The sequence below is a fragment of the Solanum verrucosum genome, unplaced genomic scaffold (assembly GCF_900185275.1).
Source record: "Solanum verrucosum unplaced genomic scaffold, falcon-dt-bn FXZP01000175.1, whole genome shotgun sequence".
Lineage (NCBI taxonomy): Eukaryota > Viridiplantae > Streptophyta > Magnoliopsida > Solanales > Solanaceae > Solanum > Solanum verrucosum.
The window spans coordinates 1,451,424-1,473,121 of NW_026020399.1; the positions used below are offsets into that span (position 1 = coordinate 1,451,424).

General features: G+C 34.8%; 2 protein-coding genes across 2 annotated transcripts; both read left to right on the forward strand.

Moving 5' to 3' along the window:
- Positions 1-4,755: 4,755 nt before the first annotated feature.
- LOC125839732 (histidine kinase 2) lies at positions 4,756-15,060 on the forward strand. The gene is made up of 14 exons (XM_049518720.1): positions 4,756-5,262; positions 6,933-7,205; positions 7,666-8,157; positions 8,551-8,826; positions 9,729-9,898; positions 10,020-10,232; positions 10,317-10,503; positions 10,686-10,737; positions 10,859-11,088; positions 11,246-11,344; positions 11,608-12,269; positions 13,235-13,729; positions 13,879-14,355; positions 14,440-15,060. The coding sequence occupies exons 1-13, from the start codon at positions 4,870-4,872 to the stop codon at positions 14,126-14,128; spliced, it is 3,792 nt and encodes a 1,263-aa protein (XP_049374677.1). The 5' UTR covers positions 4,756-4,869; the 3' UTR covers positions 14,129-14,355; positions 14,440-15,060.
- A 2,816-nt stretch (positions 15,061-17,876) lies between these two features.
- On the forward strand, positions 17,877-20,278 carry LOC125839748 (F-box protein CPR1-like). The gene is made up of 2 exons (XM_049518742.1): positions 17,877-19,370; positions 19,964-20,278. The coding sequence occupies exon 1, from the start codon at positions 17,889-17,891 to the stop codon at positions 19,356-19,358; it is 1,470 nt and encodes a 489-aa protein (XP_049374699.1). The 5' UTR covers positions 17,877-17,888; the 3' UTR covers positions 19,359-19,370; positions 19,964-20,278.
- Positions 20,279-21,698: the final 1,420 nt, after the last annotated feature.

Consider the following 21,698-nt stretch of genomic DNA (forward strand, 5'->3'; position numbering starts at 1 on the left):
AACAAAATTATCAGATATATGCTATTTGTGGGAGGTGACATGTATCCTGCGAAATTAGTCGAGAAACGCAAAATCTGATTCAAATATCACGGTCATAAAAAAATATTAATGGTGTGCATTATGGCTTTGGTAATTTAATCCTTCATTTGGCACCTTCTAAACTAACTTGAGGGAGTAACTTTTAGTTGGTGGTCTATTTATAGTTGGCAAGTTGAAAATATTAACATAACCAACATGTTTACTTAAGAAATATAATACTACTAATATTCAAAGATGGATCTGGATTTGAATATCATGAATTCAAATATGAAATTTTCACTACTTAGAAATATATGTTAGTTTTTTATCGTGAATTAATGAGAAATTGTGTAAAAAAATATGAACTTTCCTCTCATTTTCATCAAATCAACTCACTGAAAAAACACATGGTGAAAATAGATCATTTTCATTGAAATATTGGAAAGCTTACTAATTTTTTCATGGGAGTTTCACTGATTCAATATATCTGTTGGAAATGGAATAACGTGATTTTTTTAGTAATGTCTACCATAATTCATTTGATTTACCGTAAAAATTATTTTGGTTTTATTAATTAAACATTTCACTTACTACGTGAAGTGGAGAGATATTTTAAACCCGGCCAAGTATTTTCAATTATTTGAGGTTGTTGCCTAATGACAACCCTTATGTCCTTAGCAATCCCTAATTTAAGTTGGTAACAAATTTTCTAATTTAAGTGGAATAATGTGCATAGTACTTTTTTGACTTATTGCGTGGAGTTGTTAATCTATTAAATTATCGTTTAAATTAAAATCTTTGTGGTATAAAATTCATTTAAGGAGAAAATACTTCTTAATAATTTTTTTTTATATATATAATTCGAATCTGAAAAAGGTGGAAAGATTCTATCATTCTTATCATAACTCTAGTTCGAAATGTATAATTTTTTAATTTATTCATTTTGTAATTAAACTTACTTATAACTTTGTAATATAACAGACCATATTATATCTTATATAATCATAATTCTGGAACATTATTAGATAGAAAAAAAAAAAAAACTACACCAATTGCCACCCAAATATGTCATGATATTAGGATGTTCCATCATAAATATTAATCCCATCACCTTTTGTCATTTCCTTATAAAGAAAGAAAAAGATATTGCTCCATTTATATAGTTTTGTTTGGTAACATATTAACATGATTTGACTAATACTTATAGACTTTACTTGCTTCATTATCTTCCTGTTTCACTGAAAATATCATTAAAATTAAGGAAGAAATATAAAGTAATGGCTTTTCTTTCCATAAATAACAACTCTTATATATTAAATATGATTGTACAAGTAGAGTCTGAAGAGAATAATATGTATGTAATCTTATTCCTATCTTTATAAAGACAGGCCCTCCGCATCCTTTCTTAAAAGATGGAGCAATCGTCACTCGACAACTCAAAACTGACCAGTACAAAACCATGTGATCTGTCCTCGTTTACGTATCTCACTGGCACTAGCCTAACGCCTGGCTTACTCGTCTTTAACTGGCTTATTCGTACCCAACTACATGATGGAAGTCCTCTCGATCAATCGTCACTCGACTGTTCAAAGCTGACCGGTACAACCCGGGTGCTTGCAAACCAGCTAAGGTTTGATCCATGCAGGTCTCGAAATTACGACCGTCGGTTTATTAGCACAACACTTCTGGAAGTCTGTACGACTCAATAATATATTAGGTGACTTAAAAGCCAATCATTTTTTTTTAGAAAAACCTTAAATATTTTAATAATATTTTTTCTTTCTAAAAGAGGCCTTATATAATTTATTTGAAACTTAACTTTTATAAACAGCTTAAATTAGTTGTAGTTATATTTTTTGTTATCAAATTTTTTAATTGACATATTTTGCCAATTTGTTTAAATTTTCATGGACCATTTTCATAATGTGAAATTTTATTAATTTTAGTTTTGAATTTTTTTCCAACAAAGGTAAATAATATGTTTTAAAAAATATATTATTTTACAAGAAATATAAATATTTTAAAAATAATTACTTAATTGGGTATGAGTGTATGACAGGTAAAGTCTACTACTGGTACAATTTCTCTTTTCACATACAATTTCATAAATAATCAATAATAGCTTAATGACTAATATGATTCAAGAACCATTCAAAGATTAAGCAGTTGAATTCTAATTTAAATTTTATAAAAAATATAAATAACTTTTGACTTTTGAGAGCCTAAAGCCATTGTTTATTTGCTTTTACAAATAGCCGACCCTAATGTTCGAAAATATTAAGTTTATCAATATTTTGAGATTTTATTTATTTATATTAATAGTTTTCTTAATAATAATCTCCAAAATTTACAATTATATTATTAATCACTCTACCACAACATTGAATACTTTTTGTTGATTGTTCTAATTTCCTTGTCACTTCCACCTTGTAATTGACCAATGGAAATATTTTAGCTTAGATAAGTTTCTTACATCATATTTCCTCTCTCTTTTATATGTTTTATTTATATGAGAGTTAATTTTTTTTTTTCAATCTGATGTTTGGAGTTCATATTGGATTCCTGACTAAATTTAGATCGCACACTGCAAGGCTCATACAAAAGTGACACTTCCAACAAGATTTTCTCCATATCCGAAACTCAAACCCAAAATGTTTGATTAAGGGTGAAACAGTCTCACCACTACACCATAACCAGAACTCATATTGATTAGTTGCTATCAACTTCTTTCTTCATGTTCAAATGTATCTTTAATGAAAAAGTATAATAATTTACATACATTCATCAACTAGCTTAATTTTATTTTATTTTGATAAATAATTCATAACAATTTCTACTACAATTGACTCATTCAAGGATTTTACATATAATGCAAACTCACCTATATGTATTTATTAAGCACACAATAGTTGTTTAAAATCACAAGAAATCATATAATGATGGTCAAACTAATCATGCCTTTTTAATATTAAAGTGATTAGTTTTATCTAACACTATTCAACATACCATTCATTTATTATTATTTAAATAATATTATTCCCTTTTTAATAATTTAAAACACATTAGGGTTATTAGGGAGAAGTGGGGTTGGAGAGATGAGCCAGCCTACTTTACACAACTAAATGGGATGCCCACATCATCAATTATCTTCCAAGAATAAAGTGTAGGATAAGCATCTCAAGTAGCTGGCGCATTTTAGCACCTAGCCGATTAATCGCCGATCTTTTGTAGTTCGTACGCCGTATTGTCAAAAGCATAGATGCTTTTTTTTTTTTTAAATAATAATTTATTTTTTAATTTTCAATTTTTTTTGTTCTTTTCTCCATGTGAACTGAACAAATACAACTGGCTAGCTCTTTCCACAACCATCCTTTTTTCCCCCTTTCTTTTCCCTCTCCCACCCTATATCTACTATGCTAGCCTAGCCATATATTTATATTTCGTTGGTTTAATTTATGCGATATAGTTTAATTAGATATGAAAATTTTAAAATATAATAATAATTACAATGGTTTAAAATTATTATTAAAAATACATCTTTTTAGATTTTTTATCAAATAAGTGAAAGCCAACATAGTTTAACTGTGATAGTGTAATTAAATATCTATCAAATAAGAACAAGTATCGACTTAAAAAAATATGTCATATAAATTAGGATAAAAAAGTATTACTTTTTCTAATCGAAGTCTCCATTTCGAGCGAAAAAACTTCATCTAGACTCTATATGAGATGAATTTGAATTAGTAAGAATTCAATATTGGTTATTTAAAATAAATAAATATTTACATTATATTGAAACTGAAAAGGGACAGTGAAGGAATGAAACTATCTTAAAAAAGCAAAGAAAATTTACTATATAGACAAGAAAAGAAATGTAGTAACAAAATTTGGATATAGTGAAAGTGTTAACATTTGAGAAATGCTAAATTTTTATGATTAAATTTAGTGCAAATGATAAAAAATATGGTATGATTTTGAATTAATTTTGCTTTTGTATGCTTTTTTTTTCCTTCTCCTTAATCTTCCCCACTTGGATGATGAGATAATGATGTACCCCAGCCTCAACAGCATATGCTCAACACCAAAAAACTCAAGAAAGAGAGAGAGAGAGGGAGAGGGAGAGAGAGAGAGAGAGAGAGAGAGAGAGAGAGAGAGAGAGAGGTGTTTCAGAAAAGGAAAAGAAAGGTACTTCTTTTTATCCCACATTCTGATCATTCATTCCAGTTGGTTTTGCAGTGAAACCAACTGGGATTCACCTCATTTCTACCCATGATGAGATTTTGTGGGATAAAGTTTTGATCTTGATGCTTCTTTCTTGATTTTCTGTTTAGTTGCTGTTGTACTGGTGGGTGAAATAGGACCCTGATATAGAAAGAATACAGAGGGAAAAACTGGATATAGGAAAAGAAAAGAAAGAGCTTCTTTTTTCTGTTCCATTCAGTGATTCCATTACAGCTAACATCTGGTCTCTTTTTTGTAAACCACTTGTTGTCTTGGCATGATTGTACTTTTTCTGTGTTCTTTATATCAAGTAAGCTGGGGTTTTTATTGCTTCTGAGTGAGTAAAAATCCAATCTTTAGTTGCTAGGAGCAAGAAATAACAAAGATTGACGGACCAGGGATAGTTTACTCAGTTGCAGTGAGTAATTGGAGCCTTTTTTTTAATTCAAGAATCTGCTTTTCTGTCTGCCTGCCCCTTCTTGGGGTTTCCACTAAAGGGGTTGATTAGGAGTTTGTAGAGGTGGGTTTTGCAGCAGAATCTTGAAAGTAATCAATTTTCAGCTTTCTGTTGGAATTATGAGATGTGTTTGCTTGAGAATTGCTGAAATTCAGGTCAATTATTGACTTTTAATGAGCTTTTCTGCTCTGAGTGGGTTTGCTCTTAAGCTTTCAAGGCATTTTCTGAAGATATGTAGGTGGATTCTATTAAAGATGTCCTTAAATTGCAAATTGTTGGGCATGAATGGGAGCTTCTCTTCAAGTTTTAGGCTGAAGAAGGCCAGAGAGTCTTTGCCAGGACCAAACTGTGGGTGGAGATGGCAAAGGAAGCTTTTGTTTTTATGGCTCATTTTCTTTGGAATTGGATTTTTTTGGTTGGTCATTAGCTTAAATGGTGGTGTTTATAGTTGGAAGCAGGAGGCTTCAGAACTAAATGAAGATAAATCTTATTTTCTTCTTGAACGTTTCAATGTCAGCAAGGAACAAATTCAAGATTTAGCTACCTTATTCTTTGATAAAGATCAGGTATCTTGCAGTTACTTTGCATGCTTTTGATGTCCTTTTCGTTTGACGTTTAAATAGTTGCTCCTATGTTTATATTCTGTTCTGTTACAAATAGTAAAAATTTCTGCCAAGACGAGGAAAATTTAGAAGATTGCAGATTTAGTGAGAGGGTAGATACAGCTAATTCAATTACATCTAAAAGGATTAGCTTTATGAGGTTAAGTTGCAAACTTCCTGTGTTTGATCAAAACTGCTGAGAACCTTTCTTGAATCATGGTTGAACAAATTGAAAAACCTTTCGTCTGAGTGAAACTTTATGGCATTCTAAGCAAACTCATGCTTGATTTGCAACTTGTTCATATTTGGAAGGAGCAGGTTCCAAAAGGAAGAAGAGTTCCTAAGTTCTCTCAGTATAATTGTTGAGGTGTGCATCCAGCATTTCTCTTCCAACAGTTTGTTCCTTCTTCTTGCCTTCTGTTTGTTACTGTTCTCGTGGAGTTAAGTAGACACTCTCACTTCTCTTCATTGAAATTTCATTTATTTTCGGTCAGCACCCTGTAGATCAGATTGGCAAGTTGAATGTTAGAATCTTGGTTTGGAGTATTTGATACTTGGTAAAATATTCACTCCAATATAGGCCTTCCAATCGTTGAAGAAAGCTGGCTTTTATGTAGTTTCTTCTGTAAATCAGTATGCAGCTGGAATTTGCTCCGCCTATGGTGCTAATGTGTAGTGCTGTGGCTCTTCTGGTTATATTCCCATTTTTGCAAATGAGAAAACAGTTTGGACGTGCAATTTCTTTAAAAGGTGAAAAACTGAAATTAGGTCTTTGGTAATAACATATCTCTAATGACATACCAAAATTTGTTGTTACTGTTGCATTGCCTTCTAGAGCCATGGGGAATCTTAGTAGCTCAATTGGTTAACTACCTGAACTTTCACCTTATTTGGGAGGGTTTGGTTCCCCTCTCCTTACCTCCAATTTTTTTATATTTTTTTAAAAAGCCTTCTGGAGCCACATATTGTTTGCTTATTCCATCATGTAACAAAAAAATTGTCACCAGAAATTAACATTCAAAATAAATCTCTCTCTAGTATCTGTTACCCTTATACTGCATTAGTGCTATAGAGAAATTCTAATATTTTAAATACCTGCAGAAGGTATTAACTTTGAGAACTTCTTAGTTCTTACAAGTTAGCTAGTTTGTTGAGTAAATTTGGAACTCTTATGCACTCACCTAGCTCCTGTAAATTTAACACCATGTACAAAATGAATGTTTCAGGCCTGGTTGTGGGAAAGGGAGAAGAGACGAGTGAGTAGAAAAGAGATGGGAAAATAATTAATGAAAGGGGATTTTCCATTTTCTATTGAGTTGAAAAGAGATGATCATTTCAAGAATGATTCTACTTTGGATGTCAGCTTTAGAAATATAACCTGAAGTTCTGGAATGACATGTTAAGCATGGCTTGACGTGTTGGAGAACTTGAATGTCACTATTACTGCTCCTTTTTTCAGTACTACCTTAAAGGCTTTGCTAAATTTTGATTTCTGAATTATCAAAAAAAAAAAAAATTGTTGTCGAAGGAAAACGAGAAATAATGGTCATCTTTTCATACCATTCTCTCTCTTATGATTAAAGATCAGATATCTCTGTTTATAGTAATTGACCTCAGTGATCTCAACTGTGTAGATTTCATCCTTGGAATGCTCAAAAGGTCATGGGCATGAAATGCCTATGATTACTACTATTACTTGCCTTCTCAAGGTGCTAGGTTCGGAGAGTCTGGAATATGAACAGCAATATGAGATGGTTGTAGACAATATTGAAGCAAAAGGCCAGTGCCCAGTTCCAGATGAGGAGACACTGAAAAATAGTGACATTTCACTAGATGACAAGTCGTTACCATATGTTTTGCATCGTTTATCTTCTCTAGTCTCAACAGATCCTAAGTTCTTTGAAAAGGTGAGCCCTTATGAATGGTTAGGAACTGATCTTTACTATCTTTGCCTTGCAACTGAGGAAATGTCCATCATGATTTTAGTTGGTTATGTTTATGAAGTTTTTGGACAAACTAATAGGTTACTCAATTTTGGTTCTGTATATTCTTTCTTCTCTGTACATTGAACTTTTGTCCAGGAAGTAATCGTATCATTTGAAGGACGACTTGCCTTTGAGCTGATTGTAATTATTGGCTTTAGGACTAACACGTGCACTCTAACTATTACCAAAGTGAATACAGCAAGAAGTTCAAAAATTCTTTTGATTTGATGTATCAATTGTCCGCTTCATGTAAATAATATCAAATTTAACATGTGCTCTGAAATAATGAGAAAATTATCCTCAAGGAGTGCTTGAAGGAATTGGTGAACCCTGTGATTATCTAGACTGCTCACACCATTTTTCTGTGGTTCATTTTTATCAGAAAGCATCACAAATAAGAGATGTTGGGAATCTTAACCCAGAGCATTGTGATAGTATTGCCTTCTGTTTCACAAAACTATGCTGGTGGGTCCTTCTTGGGATTGTGATCAGCTGGAAGATACTTCTGTTATGTGCAAAAGGTGGGGAAAATCAACAGAACGGATTCATTCAGCAGCAACCACTGTCTCAACAACTTCATCCACTACAGCAGTTGCAGCAGCAGCAAGCTCAGATTTCCTCTCGAACTGGTGGGAAGTGGAGGAAGAAGGCTCTTGTTATCTTTGTCTTTGGTGGGGTGATCCTAGCCATCTGGTTGTATTTGTACCTGAGTGCAGACATTGCATTGAGGAGGAAAGAAACACTGACAAGCATGTGTGATGAACGAGCACGAATGTTGCAGGACCAGTTCAACGTAAGCATGAACCATGTTCATGCATTGGCTATTCTTGTTTCCACATTTCACCATGGAAAACACCCTTCTGCAATAGACCAGGTACAGTTATAGGTTCCTTTAACTTCTGTCATTATTAATTGTCCACGTATAAATCAGACATCAATTTTTTTTACCCTTTGTTCTTTACTCCCCCCCTCCTCCTTTTTGGTGGGAGCAGGCCATAAGCTTTGCTATATATCTGATTCAAGAACTTGTACTAAATGATTGAACTGGACTAGTAATACTAAGAACTGCAACTTGCAGTTTTCATAAATGAAATTAATCTACAGAAACTATTATTTAGACAATGTTTCTATACCACCCTCTCCACACTGCCAAAAAATGAAGAAAAAAACGGAAGAAAGGTTAAAGCATGATAAAGTGGGAGGAAGAGTGTACAAGTTGTCTTTGGACTTTGAATGTAACTATGATGTTTTTTCTTGCGCTCTACAGAAAACTTTTGAAGAATATACTGAGAGAACAGCTTTTGAAAGGCCACTTACAAGTGGTGTTGCCTATGCTTTAAGGGTTCGTCACTCAGAGAGAGAAGAGTTTGAAAAGCTGCATGGGTGGACTATAAAGAAAATGGAATCAGAGGACCAAACTTTAGCACAGGATTATATCCCTGCAAACTTGGATCCTGCTCCTGATCAAGATGAATATGCACCTGTCATATTTTCACAACAAACAGTTTCCCATATAGTCTCTATTGATATGATGTCTGGAAAGGTGTGCATTCTTGATTATAAATTATTTTTCCTCTTTTACTGATTTGCTGAATATCATATTCCAGTAGTAAAACTGGCTTAGATAGATTATTCTGCATCGAGGGTTAATAAAAATGGATGGCAACGGGTGCGGGCAGGTTCGGGATGGTGAAAGCTTCACCTTCTACCAATCATACCCCGTCCCGCGATGTCGCTTTCTGCTAGATTTTCTTCTCCGTTTGCCCTTCCCTAACCTGTTACTGCAGGATGTTTTGTGCACCGGGACTCCCTTTTTTGCCATTTTAATGTTTTCCATTAATTTTCTTAATGCTTTTTCCCACTATTTTATCATGTTTTCATTATACCTTTTTGTTATTTTCCACTGTATAATCATTGTTTTACCTTTACTCGTGTTCATCTATCATTTGGAGGAAAGTAAACGTTTAATCTATTAAATAAAACAAGTTAACTTTGACTATTATGTATGAAATAAAAGTGACATTTAAGGAAGCAAATGGTGATACCAAAAATAAAAAACAATGAACTTCAAAAACTCTGATCCCTTTGCCCTCCATCCCACTGGCAATGTCTTTTCCACCTAGTCCAGTCCATTGCCATCCCTAGGAGAAGGGAAAATTTCTAGTTGTGATGGTTTCGAACAAACTTGTATATTTTTTATCAAGAGTGTAAGTGTTTAGGTAACTATGATGGCCTGTATGACATCTTACCTAAATCTATGTTTCCATTGGAATATATTGCCTTTGTTTTCTTATGAAGTTTCATGTGTATTAATATTCCCATGTCTTCTGGTTTAACTGTGTGTAAAAACCTATATTCTCAATCTACTAGTTGTAGGGAATTTCCTTATGTGCTTAAGTTTACCTTGCTATTTCTTGAGACCGATATTATTTTTGTTGTTTATAGGAAGATCGTGAGAACATTTTGCGAGCAAGGGCTTCTGGCAAGGGGGTTTTGACGTCACCCTTTAAGCTATTGAAATCCAATCACCTGGGTGTTGTTCTTACATTTGCGGTCTATAATACTCATCTACTTCCTTGTGCTACCCCAGTGGACCGCATCAATGCTACTGTTGGGTAAGTTCCATCCTAGAAAACTGGGATTTTTCTATTACAGCTCTAGATGTTGTCCTTGTGGTGTTCAAGTCTTTTATCCCTAATTTCTTATTGTGTTCATTTTTGCATTTATGTTGAAAAGGTACATTGGTGCTTCTTATGATGTTCCATCATTAGTCGAAAAGCTTCTGCATCAGCTTGCAAGCAAGCATACTATTGTGGTAGATGTTTATGATACAACTAACAAGTTTGCTCCAATTAAAATGTATGGCATGGATGAGAACGACACAGGATTACCTTACGTTAGCAACCTTGATTTTGGGGATCCTGCAAGGAACCACGAGATGCATTGCAGGTCAAATGATAGTAGTGTCCACGATGTAAAATTTAATGCCATGAATATGTTTCCAGTTTATAATTATCGTTTCTTTTATCACAGGTTCAAGCAGAAACCTTCTCCACCCTGGACTGCAATAACTCTATCTGTCGGAGTCCTTGTTATCACTCTGCTTATTGGTCATATCTTCCATGCTGCCATCAACAGAATTACTGAAGTTGAGGGTCAGTATCAGGAAATGATGGAGCTCAAACATCGTGCTGAGGCTGCAGATATAGCAAAATCTCAGGTTTGATCCACCTAATGAATCAGATTATGTTTTACCTTTTCGGTATCATTTCTTTGAGTTCACTGGTGTCATGATAACATAGTTCTGAAGTAACTTTCAATCCTCTAATAATAGATCCACTTCTTTTGTTCATCTTCGGAAGACCCTTTCTTTTCTACTTACTTCCTTCCTTCATTTTACAGTTTCTTGCAACGGTTTCTCATGAAATCAGGACTCCGATGAATGGTGTTTTAGGTAATTAACATGCTTTAATTTTACAACTTTGCACTTAATTAACAGAAAGGGGGTCTGGAAAAGGGTGATTCTTATTACATATATGCTCAGATATTGATAATAATTTCTGCAATAAGTACAGGCATGCTTCAAATGCTCATGGACACGAACCTTGACCTAACACAACTGGATTATGCACAAACTGCTCTTGCTAGTGGGAACGATCTGATATCATTGATTAATGAGGTGCTGGATCAGGCTAAGATTGAATCAGGAAGGCTTGAGCTGGAGGCTGTTCCTTTTGATCTCCGTGCTGCACTTGATAATGTTTCATCACTCTTCTCAGGAAAATCTCATAAAAAAGGGATTGAGGTACATTATCATGCTCTTTTTCTCACAAGTCAGTATCATAACTACATAAGTTTTCCTCCCTTCGTTTAGTGTTCTCTCTCTCTCTCTCTCTTTTATTACTGTCATTCCTTTAGCTAGCTCATGATGCCTTGTATTTTGTGTTATTTCGTGGAAGCAGTTGGCTGTTTATGTTTCTGACCTAGTCCCAGAAGTTGTTATCGGAGATCCAGGACGGTTCAAGCAGATAATTACGAATCTAGTTGGAAACTCAGTTAAGGTTGGTTAAGCCTTCGCTGATAATGACACTACAAGAAAAAGTAGGGTCTATTTGATGATCCACCAATTTTCAGTACCTAATATTGAGTGTTTTAAATGATTAGAAATCATACTTGCTCAATAAAGGAAACATAAGATCACTTTATTCATTATTCATTATGTACTACTTAAAATGCCTTACAAATTTTAAGGAAGATCATCTGTTACCTATCCCCTCATTTCACTACTTTCACTTCACTAAAATCTTGTTTGCTCATAATGCAGTTCACAAATGACAAAGGGCACATATTTGTCACAGTGCATTTAGCTGATGAAGTGAGGAACCCTCATGATGTGACGGATGAAGTCTTGAAACAAAGCTTAACCTTTGTTCAAGAAAGGTCAAATGCATCTTGGAATACCTTAAGTGGATTTCCTGTAGTTGACAGATGGCAAAGTTGGCAAAAGTTTGATAGGCTGAGCAGCACAGAGGAAGAAGTGGGAAAGATCAAGTTGTTAGTGACCATAGAAGACACTGGTGTGGGAATTCCTCTTGAAGCACAGGCCCGCATTTTCACACCTTTTATGCAGGCTGACAGTTCAACATCTCGAACATATGGTGGAACAGGGATAGGATTGAGCATTAGCAAACGTTTGGTGGACCTAATGGGGGGAGAAATAGGCTTTTTCAGTGAACCTGGCAGAGGGAGTACATTTTCATTCACTGCAGCCTTCACAAGAGGAGAAGAAGGTTCTTTAGAGCGTAAATGGAAACAGTATGATCCAGCTTTTCCAGAATTTCGTGGGTTAAGAGCATTGGTGATTGATGATAAAAGCATTCGGGCAGTGGTCACAAAATACCATTTGCAGAGACTGGGAATATGCGTCAACATAACTTCCACAATGCGTTCAGCATGTTCATATCTCTCTAATTACTCCAATACTAGGTAATGTCATGGTAATATTTCTTTTTTAGAGTGCAAAGTTGATGGTGGTCTGAAGTATCAGATGCATTTGTAGATAGAAAGTAGAACGTCTTCTAAATACATCTTTCTAAATTCCATCAATGCAATTTCAACTAATATGCTGTGAGAAACTTTCTACCTTCTGAAGAACACTGGTAAATAGTCTTTACTGTATTACATCATTGTCACTTCCTTAAACCCATCTTGAGTTCTTTACCTCAGTAACATATTCTGGAAAATTAGGCATCAAGGAATTGGCATTATCTGGGAGATAGGGCAAAGGATAGGAGTAATTAGCATGAGTGTGACTGTGTGAGTGAGATAGATTGTTAGAGAGATAGATAAATAGAGAGAGAGAGAGAGAGAGAGCTTATCGTAAAGACAGTTTATGGGAGGAACTAAGGACCTTCAGATCATGTGTAAACAACATTTTGTTCAATTGTCCTATGATAAGCATGTTCGCTAACACTACTTGATTTTGAATTACAAGTGTTTGCTTCTCAGCACGTGAGGTTTATTTAGTCATATCTAATAATATAATTCAGGTCAAATAATCTGCAAGATGTCCATCTTGAAACTCGTTGAATCATGTGAATCCCCTAGACTAAAAGCTTAAGTTATCAGAGAGTCAATACATTTATTTAGTTATTTCTAATCTGCAAGACAACCCCTCATGTGCGAGCTTGGGCCACACATATAGAAGGTTTTGTTGATGGGTGAAGGTTAGACTCAAACCTAGGACTTCTGCATACTTTGAGCCATTTGAATTGTATGAGCTGCCTTCATCTAAAAGTTAAAATCATTGGTAGGGAGCATTTTCATTTATTTGCTTTTGGTCTGTTAACAAAACTGACTGAATGAGTGTGGGTGGATCTTCAAAATGCTGCAGTTTTTTAATGAAGTTGGCATTATTGATTCATTTAGTCAAAATTTTGCTTTTTTTGCAGCGCATTGGAACATTTAGCCGTGGTTTTTGTTGACCAAGATAGTTGGGATAAAGAAACTTCTCTTACACTAAGTAATATGTTGAAAGAGCTCAAACCAAATGGCTCAACTACTACTTTGGGGAAGCCTCCAAAAATCTGTCTCTTATGTATGAGCTTTATGGAGAAAGATGATCTTAAATCAGCTGGAATTGTGGACCACGTGTTAACAAAACCTGTGCGGTTGAGTGGGTTGATAACATGCTTTCAAGAAGCCATTGGCTACCAAAATAAGAAGCGAGTGACTCAACCTTCAACTCTTGGAAGTCTGCTGACAGGAAAGCATATATTGGTGGTAGACGATAATAATGTAAACAGGAGAGTGGCAGAAGGTGCTCTAAAGAAGTATGGGGCGATAGTGACCTGTGTAGACAGTGGAAAGGCTGCTTTGACACATCTTAAGCCACCACACAATTTTGATGCTTGTTTTATGGACCTCCAAATGCCTGAAATGGATGGGTCAGTAACTTAAATCTGTCTCTAATTTTTCCTTTTGCCAACACCACCTTCCCACACTTAAAAAAGAGGGGCAGGAATAATGTGCGGGTCTGTAGATATTTGATCACTTAGATGAGCATATCTCTGATAGTCTCTATCTCCATATGCAGGTTTGAAGCGACACGACAAATACGCGATCTAGAAAACAAATACAATGAAAAGGTCGATTCTGGTGAGTTACTTCCCGGCATGTCTGCCAGAGTGGCTCATTGGCACACGCCAATATTAGCAATGACAGCAGATGTAATTCAAGCAACAAATGAAGAGTGCATGAAGTGCGGTATGGATGATTATGTATCAAAACCGTTTGAAAAAGGGCAGCTTTATTCAACAGTGGCACGCTTCTTTGGGTCAGGTTGATTAGGACATCACATTAACTGTGCAGCAGCATCTTTTGAGGTCCAGTCTTATGGTTTAGTTAACTTGTTTCCGGGATAAAAGGACTAAGCTATTTGGATATCTAACGGATTCCTCCATTGGTAGTGGAGGACGGAGCTTTGGCCAGTCAGATGTGTGACAGCTGACTCCCACTCTTGCTGCTGGATGATTTAGCAGCTCATCCTAAACACCTCCATCTTCCTTTTGTGGTAATCTACCTGCCTCCTTATCAGATAGACGGACTGACTTTCCTTTTCTTCAATCCACATGAACTGATATCCATTCATTTGCAGGAATGCTGGCTAACAACCACTAGATACAGAAAATTAATCATGTAGACTCCCGGATTGCAACCCAATCACTGACGAAGACTATTCCATCATGTGGCAACTCTCACGAGGATGCAATAAGAGAGGAAAACTTATTCATATGCATATTACACCTTTTCTATGTGAAGTTCCTGACAATTGAAGCCAGTTTGCTAACTCCCTTGAAGCAGGGTTGTGCCAAAACACTCGTGTTTCTTCGTAGGTCCAGAGATGTATCCTGTGTTTCAGGTGCTCTAATAGAAAAAGAAGCATGTAAATAGCATAGAAGTTTAGGGAAGCAGGTTCAGGTATGCAAACAGTTTTTTTCTTTAATTTCACCTGAGTAGTGGTTGAGTTTAGGAAGTAAATTCTGGCTGTTATGAGATCAGATTAGATTAGGCTAGACCTACACTGAACGTTTTTCTTCTTTTGTAAGTGTTTCTGTAGTGAATCAAAAAGTATATTTAAAGCTGTAGATTGTGTAATATTCTGTATATAAAGATGCTGAAAATAGGTTGAGTTTGGTGTTGCAAGTGAAATAGTTTGAACTGTTGAATACTAAAATGTAACATATCCTTTGGAGTGAATATCAATTCTTGCATTGTTAGACACACTCTGACTCTACAGATTTTCTTTTGTTCATCTGTACTGTATGTGGTAGGCGCATGTCATGAGTTGGCTCAAGTGCAACAAATCTCGATATAAAGAAAAAGAAGACAATGAAAAGAATATAGCAAATAACAGGGAACACTGCAAAAGCAGCCAAAACAACAATAAAATCACGTGATAATCGAAATACCATAAACAACATACTAAGGTAGACTATTAAAAAAATATAATAAGAACTACAATAATACAACTAGTACTATCACAAACATCAGTCATCCTAAGTAAGACAACACAACACTACCTACCCTAATACGTGTCCTCCTCACCCTTCTATTTAGGATCATGTTCACGGTAACCTGAAGCTAGATCATGTTATGTCATATTACCTCTCCCCAATACTTTTTTTGCTTATCCTTGCCTCTCCTCGTACCTACTATAACCAACCTCTTGCACCTTCTCATTGGTGCGTCTATGCATCTCCTCTTCATATCTCCAAATCATTTTAGTCTCGCTTCCTTCAACTTGTCCACCACGAAGGTCACACCCACCTTATTCCGAATATTCTCATATCCAACCTTATCGTTCCTAGTATGACCACACATCCAGTTCAACATCTTCATCTCAACAACATACATCTTTCAAAAATTCTTGACTATCCAACACTCGATCCCATACAACAAAATTAGTCACCCTTCTATAAAACTTATCTTTGAATTTCGAAGATACTTTTTTATCACAAAACTCCATAGAGAAGCCTCAACAAGTATATTATATTATGCATAAGTCATCACAATATGCATGAAAGAGTAATATGGATACCAAACACATAAATAATTCAGTATAATAAGTTTCTTTTTAACCGATCCATTACTTCTAAGTACACGATTAATAAGGAGTGATGAGTATCAGACAATCAATTAAGTGTTCCATTACGATAAAGCTATTTTTATTTTTATTTTGAATATTTTTTATCCCAGTAATTAATAAATTTTAATTTTAATCCTCATAATATAAGTACATAAAATTTTTAATTAATTAAATTATATAAATTTTAATTCTTTTATTTGCAATATTCATAAATTTTACATAATCATTCATCGTTTTAACACTTAATTACCCAATGCATTAAATTTGTACTAGTACTTCATCTTTGATGATAATATAATTGTAAGTAGTAAAATATGGTATGTTTTTCGATATGAGCAATCAAAAACACATATTTTATTAATTGGAAAAGGGTCAAAATTGCGCCTGAACTATATGAAATAGACCATTTATATCCTTCGTTATATTTTGGGATAAAAAATGCCCCTGATGTTATCCTAAGAGACCACAAATACTCTCAAGAGTTAACACCCCAAATTTTTGTTGACGTGGCAAGCCACGTGGGACTAATCCTTCCACCTAAGCGTTGCCAACTAGGATTCACTACAAAAGAACTAGACATTTAGCGGCAACAACAGTCGCCACAAAAGCTTAGAAAATTGTCACTAAAAGTTTTTAACATTAAATTCTAATTTTGTGTTTTTTTCTTCATTGTTTTTAAAAAACCAAATATGATATCGATTAAGTAGGAGTTTGAAGACACTATATGTTTTATTTTTATGTCATATGTAAATGTATAAAATGTACAATGATGCATTATATATATATAGTAGGAGATTTGAATTGAGAAGTAATTTTGATTATTTTTCGTAATAATATTGGATGTTTTTAATATGGATATTGCAAGTTATTTATTTTAGAAAATTAGGTCGCAATCGAAAATTAATTATCATATTTTTTTGTTGAAAAAATAGGTTTTACTAGCGAATGGTTGTTGGAGCCTTAGTCGCCACTAAAAATCACTCATAACCTTTAGTGGCAATATTTTGGGATTTTGTGGCGACTTTGTCGCCACTAAAAGTCAAGTTCTTTTGTAGTGAATCTTAGTTGGCAATGCTTAGGTGGAGGGATTAGTCCTATGTGGCTTGCCACGTCACTAAAAAATTGGGGTGTTAACTCTTGAGGGTATTTGTGGTCTCATGGGATAACTGCGGGGGTATTTTTGATCCCAAAATGTAATGGAGGGTACAAGTAGTCTATTTCACATAGTTCAGGGGCAATTTTGTCCCTTTTCCGTTTATTAATTAGTACTCTTTCCTCACTTTTACTTGTCACCTTTTATATATCGAGAGTCAAATTATATAAACTTTTACCAGCATTTTGAGATATGGTATTTCTTAATCACATTAGTATGCGATGGATGGTAACTTATAACATTTTTCGTATAATTTTTGAAAATTAAAATATATATATTTTTAAAATATTAAATTAATCTAATTCAATTTAAATTTAAAGATTAATCAAATTAACTCTAACAAAATGAAATATAACACCGACCAATCTTCCTCAAAAAAGTTTTTTCAAAATTATGATATTTGGGAAAGCTAAATATGCTTAGTCATATAACATATGGACTAAAAATGAAAATATATTATCAATAAGGATTGTGATGGAGTGATAAATACTCTTCATCCTTAACGAGAGATTTCAAATTTGACTCCTTGAGATATGGAATCACTTTTGTTAGGGCACCCTCAATATGGGATTTTCTGATGCAATTTTGAATTTAATCAAACTCAAATATGAATAGTTTTTGTTATTTTTGGGTATAAATTCAAATTTAGTTATATTCTAATGTGAGTATCTAAACAAAAAAAAATTAAAAAATTATCCCATCTCTTTCTTTTCCATCCATTTGCGTGTAAATTCCACTTCCTCCAATTCACTCATTTAGCGATCCCTAGAAAACTCCATTTCTGGGTTTTTGAAGCTGAAGAACAATGTCGGATTATCTTCCAAAAGATGTTCTTGTAGAAATTCTATCAAAATTACCATTGAAAACCCTAGTTCAATGCACCACCATATGCAAATCATGGTATTCCATAATCATAAACCCTAATTTCATTTCTCTCCATCACAACACCCACATCAGCACCGCCGGTCGCCGTCCTTTACTCTTCGTCCGGCACTACAACATGTTTGACAGGGTTGAACGTTACGCGTTACACTTCGACGATGAAGAGTTAGGAGATTCATCAGATGCCGATTCATTCGAGGAGTATCTTGAGCTGAAATGCCCTGAAACAAGTCGTAGTGAGTATTTGAGGATTGTTGGTTGTTGTAATGGTCTTATTTGCTTATCTGATGATTATGATAAGTTTACGGATACTGTGGTGTTATGGAACCCTATAATTCGTAAACATGTGGGTTTGCCGAATCCTAATTTGGGGTATAATGGACGTGGGTCTTGTATTTATGGGTTTGGGTTTGATGGTGTGAAGCATGATTATAAAGTTGTTAGGGTTGTTTATAATAGTACTGCTACTGAGGATTATAAATTGCAGATTCCACCGACGATTGAGTTTCTTGATAAATTGAGGGCTGTTAAATTCTTGGTTCCACCTGGGGTTGAGGTTTACTCTTTGAGTAGTGGGGTTTGGAGGACTATTTCTGATGCCTGCCCTTCCTATATTTTGCATCAAAATCACTCTGTTTCGACTTTTCTTAATGGGGCTGTTCATTGGATTGCATCTCATTCAAGTGACGATGATGATGGTAATGGGAATAGCAACAATGATTGTAATTGTAGTGGTAGCAGCAGCAGCAGCAGCAACAGTAATAGTAAAGATTGTAGTTTTATTGTAGCGTTTGATGTGGCGACTGAAAAATTTAGTGAAATAAGCTTGCCAGAGAGTGTTGCTGAGAGAAATGTAATGAAATTGGATGTGATGATTACGGGTACGTCACTTGCCCTAATTGAGTATGAAAAGTTTTGGCAGAGTGACTATTGCTGGATATGGGTGATGAAAGAGTATGGTGTGGTGAAGTCTTGGAGTAGGCTGCATAATATTGATTTGAGAGGAGGATTCAGGAATGTTGTGGGATTTAGGACTCACGGTGAGTTGTTGATTTCTGCCAGAATGGTAGGAATGGTTTCATACAACCCCAAGAGGAGAAACATAAGCTATCTTGGAATCCATGGCACCAATCGCTCATTCCATGGTGAGCCTTTTTTCGAGAGCCTGGCTTTAGTTGGGAAAGAAGATAGATTTGCGCAGCAAGCAAATTCAACTACTAATGTTGTTCAAGAAGTTGGATCTGAACTGGATAATGGTGACGATGGAACTGTACTGGACAATGGTGGAGATAGAACTGTACTGGATAATGGTGGATATGGAACTGTACTGGATAATGGTGGAGATGGAACTGTACCAGATAATGGTGAAGATGGAACTGAGGAACATACATGATAGTTAGTCCAGGTAAACAATGTTCATATGATATCAAAGAGTAAAATGACCTTAATGATGTTTAGTGGTTAAAATGACCTTATCTCCTTCAGCATTTTTTTCCATGGTTATTTGTGACAAAATTTGCATCTAATGTTTAGTGGGAATTTAACTTCTTGCTCTTTGCTGATAATGACTGCCTTTTAAGGTGTCCTTGTTAATTTGGTTAGAATTAGATTTCATTGACTAGTTATCAGCCTCTTTTGATAGAATAATGAACTTCAGCTTCGGTTACAAAATGTCTGAAGCTTACATGTGATGAAAAGGGTATACTGCTAATCTGTCGGTGTCTGGATTACGGGTGCGTCAATGAGAATTGAGTAATCTATTTGCAAGATACATTTCCGTAAATATTTCATGCAGTGAATAAAAGAAAATTTATTCGTTAGATATCTTTTGGTTGGGGTTGAATGTTGATGAATAGTCATAACAGTTTTGGAGGTGCTTTGTTCTCCTTGGTCTGTGTCCCCAGCCCAACCTGCCTCATCTTCTATTTTGTGAATTGCTTTGCCGGTTACCATTCAGGATGTAGATATTTTGTCTGATTTAGGCACAACCTTTTTCAGGAATACTAGATTCACTACAGTCGAAGGAAGATTTTATCGGAGTGGTTTTACTGGTTCACACCTTGGATTGTCAAGCATCCTTGTTATGTGATTCTGGTTTCTGATGTCGCCACCTGATCCAGTGTTCCTATTTTCTTTGTATGACTTGTAACTGTATTTTTATACTTGGCTCTGTATATATCTCACTGAGTGTGTTGTTGTTGCTCTGTATATATCTAGGAAATTTAAGGGTTTCAAATACTTTTTTTTTGTAATGATGAGTCCTGACAGAGTGTGTTGTTTTCCATACGAAACGAAAGAAATAGATTACTTGTGCGTAATTTGATGAACAGTCAGCCGTGAAGTTTGCAAATTTGTGGACTCCGAGTCTGGTACCAGCAGTATTACTTATTTGTAAATTGTTCCTGCATGAAATAGAATTAGGTCAAGAGTATTACTTACCATATTTACCAATTATAATTAAAGTAGAATTAGTCCATATTTGAATCCTACTTCCATTGCCAATCCGTGTAGGATTATGTTATTCACTCTCATAATTTTCCCAATTAAAGAAGAATTAGTTGCCATATTTAAATCCTACTTCTATTAGGAAAAGACAAGAATCAATTTTGTTAATAAATACTCACCATTCAACGCTCTCAAAGTAATATCAGACATAGCATTCCACAACACAAGTAAAAGATTTCCCTGTAGCAGCTCAATCAATTTCTCTCTTCTTTTACTAATAATAATGGAAATGGCTGGCCGAGCAACATCTTTTATTCGTACCCTGCAATTACACCCACGTGTTTTCGGCCAATTCCAACGAGTGATGAAGGATTATTCAACTGACAAGTTGAATGTTACCGATCTTGTTTTCGAATTGGATACTCTTTTCCAATTCCACCCTAATTTTCTAACTGGCTATAGAATTTTCTTGCCGCCACACTTACGACCAACATTACCTTCCCCTACGCAGTCACCAAAGAAGAACCTGACAGTGTTGAAGCCTTATATTGTATTTATGAATAAAGTGCAGAAACGCTTTGCTGATGAACGGGGAGTTATCCTCGAATATTTGGACACCATTAGGAAATTGACACAAGGTAAACTATGTAATAAAGAGGCTTATAATGCAATTATGATAATCTTTGGTAAAGAAAATCAAGATTTGATAGATGAGTTTGAGTTTCTTCTTTTGGGTAGAAACGGAATTAGAAAAGAGAAGAAGAAGAATACGATGGAAGATAAGATGAATTCAATGGAAGATGAGATGTTTGAACTTGACATGAACTTGTCCCGTCGGAAAACAGCTGAGGATTCTGCAAAAGAGTTGATGTACTCACTACAACAACATGAGGATCAACTAATCAATATCGACTTTTATTTCAGTGCTGTGAGTCTGGGCTACATAAGGAAAATATACAAAGAAGAAGGTTCCTCTATTATAACAAGATTGCGGGATGATCCAACGACTGTTTTGCCCAAAATTTTGAAAAAGTTGGAGTCGGAAGAAAAGGTCCTGATCAAAAAGTGGCGCGATATTCATCAGAAGAAAAAAAAATCCATATAAATAAAGGAGTATAGTATAGTATAGTATAGGAGTGTACTTAATGAATTGCAGATAGTTTCATTAATTATAGTAGTAATTCTGTATGAAGTTCTTTACCTCTCATTTACAAAGTTGCTGATTTGATATTATTAATATACCTATTTGTCTTAAAAGCACTTCTAAAAGCTCCATCATAGTATCAAA